At 40.4% G+C, this 7,206-nt stretch overlaps 1 gene segment (V, D, J or C); it reads right to left on the bottom strand.

Moving 5' to 3' along the window:
- Positions 1-2,118: 2,118 nt before the first annotated feature.
- LOC131480484 (T cell receptor alpha variable 14/delta variable 4-like) lies at positions 2,119-2,768 on the bottom strand. The segment is given in 2 exon segments: positions 2,119-2,462; positions 2,628-2,768. Coding segments are annotated over 2 exon segments (390 nt in total).
- Between the last annotated feature and the right edge of the window lie 4,438 nt (positions 2,769-7,206).

The raw sequence follows: 7,206 nt of genomic DNA, 5'->3' as shown, positions 1-7,206 counted from the left end.
CAGTTGCTAAGACAGAACAGTGGTCGACATTACCCAAATGCACATGGAGGATATAGTAGTCCATTGGGGCCTGCAGAAGACTTCTGGTACCATAGCAGAGGAAGGAGGCAGAACAAATCGGACAACTACCCTAGCCAAGTGTTGACAGTAAATATCTGGGCAAATGAAGACTCTAAGGTCAACTATGTCAGCCAATGAATCTTGGAAGGATTTCCTCATCCTAGAGCAACAAAATCAACAGCATTTGAAAACTATCAAAACTACTTAGCATGTTCCACATTGGGGACCCTGGAATGACATCAGGTGGTCGCTCCCCAACCCTAGGTACTGATGCGGTTAGGATGCTGAATGTGGCTTCCCTCCTTCTATCCCTGCTCTTCACCAGATACAGTAAGAATAAAAAGAAACTTGGAAACAATGGTCTCATCCACTTTCCCTGAATTGTCAGCTCCAGCCATTCCAGCCACTTGGGAAGTGAACCAGTAGAAAAAAGATCTTCCTTTCCCTCTCTCCTTCTCTCTGTAAGTCTGCCTTTCCAATAAAAATAAAATATTTAAAAAGCTGTCATTTAAAAAGTTAAATCTATGCAACAACATAGATAAAATGGAAGGCCATTAGGTCAAATGAAATATAAGCACAGAAAGAAAAGTACTGCATGATCTCACTCTTACGTACAACTTAGTTAAACAGATGAGCTAGTACATGTTGATGTATGATAGTGGTTCACAGAGGCTACATAGTGTGGAGAGGGTAGGAAAATGAAAGACTGATTAACACAAACCAAGATTACACAAAGACAGCAGTAAGAAGTTCTGGTTTTCAAATGTACAACAAGGTGACTATAGATAATATTATTATACTGATACTGTTCTATTTTTAAAAACTAAGAAATAGGAGTTTGAACATTTTTCCCATAAACGATTGTTAAATACTTAAGGTAGTAGATACATTTATTTTGATTGGACATTATATGGCTACGTAATCACAACAGGTATCAACTAAATTTCTAACTGGGAGAATATAATATATTAAAAGAAGATTATTAATTTTAAGAGACAACAATGCTTTATTTGCAAATCAAAGTTTTTGTGTCTGTTATATAGCTCTTCCACATGCCCTTCTAAATTTTTAATTTGAAAATTTAGGATATAACTTGTGAGAGGCAGGTAAGCCTGCAATATGGAAATTGAGTTCCTTCATGCTAGGAAGTCCTAATGAGATGGCATAATTTATTAACACAAATCTTATCACATAAGAGGAACCTTTAGAAAATAAATGTGAATGCTACTATCTCCAAAAAAACAGTCTAAAATTAATGTATTAGTTAGTCCATAATAATTTGGCTTTTTAAAGTCTGATTTGGTCATTTACTTAGGAAACAGAAGCAGAGGAATGAAGAGTTTGATGAGCTAACTCATTCCCCCAATGTCTACAACAACCAATCCTGGGCGCCACTGATCCCAGAAACTGTCAAGTCTTTCTGGATCTATCTTAATGTATGGTAGAAACCCAACCACGCAAACCACCACCTTCAAAGTGTGCATTAACAGGAAGCTGGAAGCAAGAGTGGAGATGCAGCTCAAAGCCAATGGGGTATAGGCATCCCAAGCCGTATCTTCACCACTAAGCCAAATGCTCACCACAAGGGTACTTTTAAAACAAGGAATACACGTGGAAGTTGCTAGGCTTCTCTTATTTAAAACAATGCCTACAACTTAACATGTAGTCACTAAATGTGTATTAAATAAATTGATATGAAGAGCCAAAGATTCACAAAAATCTTACTAATTGTTCAGTCATATGTTTCTGAATATTATTAGCTAATTCTTCTGACCATAATTAATATACAAATGGTACATTTTTTCAATGTGGCTTTATGTTCCCTTAGGTCTTTGCTCACAAATTCTGCATGTCTAACTTCAGGCTCAAAGTTCGGGGATTGGAATGTTCTGGGAATGGTAACTCTGGACACACTCTATGAATCTGGAGAGATGTCTTCAGCGACAAGGTGTTCTCCCTCCACCCCCAACAGCTGTGCTGCCACAGCCCTTCCACATCCTGTCGAGTATAGTGAGTCTCCACCTCAGGCGCCCTAGCAGCTGATGTCTCAAAGAGATTTCAGAGTTTTTGTGCACTTCCCTCCAAGAGTCCTCTCACAGTGTCATCTCTCAGTGCACAGAAGTACGCAGCTGAGTCTTCCAGCTGTGAAGTGGAGATGATAAGGCTGATGGATTTCCTTTCCTTCTGGAAATTCAGTGAGTAGCGGCCTTGTGTTGCATTGTGCTGGCCGTAGGAGTCCTGGCGAATAAGGAAGATCATCTCCCCAGTGCTGGGCTGCTTGTACCAGTAGAGATTGTAACTTGTAGCACTGACCTCATATGTGCAATCCATGGTCACAGGTTCTTTCTCTTGCACCAGTATTGCTGGTTGGGCTTGAGTTACCTTCTGAGCGATACCTGATCCTGAAAGTAAAAAGAATCAGAAAGTTATGGATAGGTAGAGTGAAATAATAAAATTCAATTTTCACTTCCCATTACCCTTCCTTCCCAAAGTCCCCATAAAGTGCCTCCTGAACCTTCAGACCTTAGGTCTTGGAGGAGGTCCATTCCCACTGGCTCCATCCCTACCGAGCCACAGCGAAGACAGAATCACCAGAAGCCTGGAGACCAACATGCTTTCACTGTTCTTCAGGATGGAAATATATTCTGTTTCAGAGTTCTGCACTGTCAAGCCTGGCAAGGAAAGGGGAGACCTAATCAGCTATGAGCTGCTGCTTCTGCTGCTGCTGAGCTAGAACAGGAAACAGAGGTTTCCTGATGTACTGAGTTGGGGTGTGTCATGTCAAACTTCCCTGTATGAGCCAGATTTCCACCCAATCAGAAGTTCATTGAATCAACCAGCTTTTGGTTTAAAAAAAATAAGAAAGAAAAATTTATTTAATTACAGAGGTCTTCCCTATACTGCTTAACTCCCCCAAATTCTTACGAAGGCTGGAGCTGGGCCTGTCTGAAGCCAGGAGTCAGAAGCCAGGAGCTTCCTCCAGGTCCTCACGTTGGTACGGGGTCCACCCAAGTACTTGGGCCATTGTCTGCTGCTTTCCCAGACACATTAGCAGGGATCTGTATTAGAAGTGGGGCAGCCAGCACCCCAAACTGCATCCATATGAGAATATGAGATGAGAGTTTCACAGGCAGCAGCTTTACCCACTATACCACAATGCCACACACACTCTACTTTTCATTTCGTAACAGTCAAGTACATGAGCATATATTGAAGGGAATTTCAATAAAGTTACCAAATGCCCATCCTTTAAATCTGTGCCACAAATGGAAAGTTGACATCAATGTTTGAATACTGAGGATAGTGGATCTTGGAGACAAGACATTAATAACCAATAACCACACCTATAAGAGGCATTATTTCTCAGACAAAGCTTTTTTAATTACTTGCTGTAGATTTATAGACCTACCCACAGATAAAACAATATTCCTTCTCAATTCCAGCATCTAACCAAGGGGTTTAACCTGGGGACACTCAGCTGAAAAAGAAAAACCCATATCTCTGCTTTCATATGAAAGCACCAAACATAAAGTTCTGTCCTAAAGTTCTCCTTAGACTTTCTAGTTCTCTTCATAGAAACCAACTCAGACATCAGAACTATGTCAACCACCACACTTATGCTTTTTCCCAGTACTTCATTATGGGCCCTGAATTAGTCACAGAAAACTGCCATATTCTGTCTGATTCACTCCAAGGGGAAGTATCCTACATAATCCTGTATATCTTCCTAGGACTGCTGATTATGGAATCACTACTCATGTTCTATCATTCTTTCTGTTTGAACATTAAACATAAAACAATGGCCCCACAGTAACAAATGATTCATCACGATTAGTAATTCTCTGATCACTAAAAATTATGGGTGATATTGTAGGCCAAAAAGGAGACCCATTGCTGTTTTATCTTACTTCTCAATATAGTAGACAAAAGCTCCAAATAATTCCAGCTGTGTCCAGGCTGACTGAAACATCTCTATGTATTAGAATCACATTAAATGATAATACATAAAGTACAGCTTTTCTATTGTATGAAATCATTCAATATTTCTCTACCAGCAGGCCAGCTAATTTTGAGATATTACTGATTTGATTTCATACAATTCAATTCCGATATGTCTCTTTATCGGGGGAAATCATAAAATTATACTTGTGTCATTCAAAAGTATCCGTATTCAGACAGATATTTTAAACACTCTTATACCACATGCTGAATTAATTCTGTTTTTTCATAAGTCTTAACTTAAAAATGAAACAGATAGGGCCCAGCGGCGTGGCCCAGCGGCTAAAAGTCCTCGCCTTGAATGCCCCGGGATCCCATATGGGCGCCGGTTCTAATCCCGGCTGCTCCACTTCCCATCCAGCTCCCTGCTTGTGGCCTGGGAAAGCAGTCGAGGACGGCCCAAAGCTTTGGGATCCTGCACCCGCGTGGGAGACCCGGAAGAGGTTCCTGGTTCCCGGCTTCGGATCGGCGCAGCACCGGCCGTTGTGGCTCACTTGGGGAGTGAATCATCGGACGGAAGATCTTCCTCTCTGTCTCTCCTCCTCTGTATATCCGGCTTTCCAATAATAATAAAATCTTTAAAAAAAATGAAACAGATAATGCCAAATTTTTTAATCTTTTTTTACTTATTATTATTATCATTTTATGATGCAGTTAAAAAGGGTCCTGGGATTTCCCTTATTCCAACCCCAATTTCCCCCCCACACACAACTAGTTCCTCTATATCATTACTAAAGTATAGTTATTCATACACAGGCATATGTCCATCATTGTGGGCATGGACAATGGCAGAGTCCAGCATCCTATTGTCAAGATATAGGAAACAGTTTCATTGTAAGTCCATCTTTGCCTGGAAGTAGAGATGCCTACTACATTGCTTCCTCTCATCTGGATATGTTAGTCTCCATTTCACAGTTACTGTGCATCCCCTTAAATGAAGAATCACAGTACAAAATCAACAATAGGAAGAAAAACAGAAATTTACAATGCCATGAAGTTAAAGAACATGTTACTTGATATGACAGTCTCCATTACAGCTACTATACATCCTCTTAAATGAAAAGACACAAAACAAAATCAACATCAGGGAGAAAAAAGGAATGAACAACACCATGAAGTAAAATAACATGCTACTGAATGACTAATGTGTCGCTAAAGAAATGAAAAAGAAAACCAAGAACCTTCTTGAAGAAAATGATGCTACTGTATGATCTGAGTCATTGAAGAATTTAATCAGAAGACAACTGCTTTGAAGAGATGAAACTAACAAAAACAAAAACAAAATCAAAATCCATGAGATACAATTTCCACTGATTTATGTTGGTGAAATATGTCTCCTGTAGGCAACAAATAGATGGGTTTTGTTTTTTAATCCAGTCTATTAATCTATGACATTTGATTGAGCTTAAGCCATTTACATTCAGGGTTAATATGTATGGGTAGCACTTTGGTCCTGTCATTTAGGAATGGGTTATTCATTGATTTAGTCTTCTGTTGTCATTTTACTGGGATGTTCTTCACCTTTGCCTGTGGTTTTGATAGGTGCCATTCCTCTTCTCTGTCAAGAGAACAACTTGAAGTATCATTTGTAGGGCAGGTTTGGAAGAGGCATATTCTTTTAAGTTTTCTTTACTGTGGAAGAAATTTATTTCATTTTCAAAGACAAAAGAAAGCTTTGGGCCCGGCAGCGTGGCCTAGCGGCTAAAAGTCCTCGCCTTGAATGCCCCGGGGTTCCCATATGGGCGCCGGTTCTAATCCCGGCTGCTCCACTTCCCATCCAGCTCCCTGCTTGTGGCCTGGGAAAGCAGTCGAGGACGGCCCAATGCATCGGGACACTGCACACGCGTAGGAGACCTGGAAGAGGTTCCTAGTTCCTAGCTTCGGAGCGGCGTGCACCAGCCTGTTACGGCTCACTTGGGGAGTGAATCATCGAATGGAAGATCTTCCTCTCTGTCTCACCTCCTCTCTGTATATCCGGCTTTCCAATAAAAATGACTAAATCTTAAAAAAAAAAAAAAAAAAGAAAGAAAAGAAAGCTTTGCTGGGTACATTATCCTGGGCCGACAATTTTTTTTTTTAGAATCTGGAATATGTCACTCCATTCTCTTCTTGCCTATAGAGTTTCCTGTGAGAGATCTCCTGTGGGTTTAATTGGTATTTATTTATGTGTCAATTGATTTTTTTCACGTGCACATTTAAGTATCTTTCCCTTACATTTGATTGAAGAGAACTTGATGATCATGTGTCATGATGAAGATTGCTTTTGATCAGGCCTGTTGGGAGTTCTGTGCCCCTCCTGGGTGTTGTTTCCCAATTCTTTCTCTAGATGAGGGAAATTTTCCCTTATTATTTCATTAAATAGATTTGTAAAACCAATTTCTCTTTCTGCACCTTCTGGGACTCCCATAACTCTTATATTAGGCCTCCTAATAGTGTCTTTCAACTCTTGAATACTTTTTGTGGCCTGATCCAGCTCTGCTTCCAGCTTTTTGTTTGCTTTCCCCTGGTGACAGGAAATATCTTCTAATTTTGAGATTCTTTCTTTTGCTTCCTTCATTCTATTTTCGAGACTCTCCACTGTACTTTTAATTTGCTTTACTGTGTTCTTAATTTCTGATATATCAGCCTTGATCTGTTTTATTGCTGTTGTTTCCTGTTCAACATATTCCTTAAATTCTTTGAACTCTTGCATGTGCTTCTCGTTTTTGATCAGAAGCTTTATAATGAGTTTCTGCATTCTGTGTCCCCCATTTTCTTGATGTCTTCCTCAGTTAACTCTGAGGTTGGCATAGGGTTTTGCTCCTTTTCAGGGGAGACTTCAGTAATATTCATTTTGCCTTTGTCTCTTCTTTTGCTCTCGGTCATTGTACTTCTGGTTAGCAGAGTCTTCTCCTTAGGGCAGGTTTCTAAGCTTTGTCACCCACAGGTCTACAATGCCATTTTACTTCTTGCAGTTGGTACACAACTTTTTGGTTGCAGTCACTTGTGCCACAACCTCCACCAAGATCCAGGTCTGAATTCTTATGTTAGATTTCCACCATGGCCTCCATAGCCCTAGCTCCTGGCTCAGCACTCTCCACCTCCTGTGATGCCGTGCTGAGGTTGCACTGTTGTCTCTGCAACGTTTCTCCCACTTCTGGTTGGAGC

This window comes from Ochotona princeps, chromosome 6 (genome assembly GCF_030435755.1).
Source record: "Ochotona princeps isolate mOchPri1 chromosome 6, mOchPri1.hap1, whole genome shotgun sequence".
NCBI lineage: Eukaryota > Metazoa > Chordata > Mammalia > Lagomorpha > Ochotonidae > Ochotona > Ochotona princeps.
This window is presented reverse-complemented; position numbering and strand designations above follow the sequence as displayed.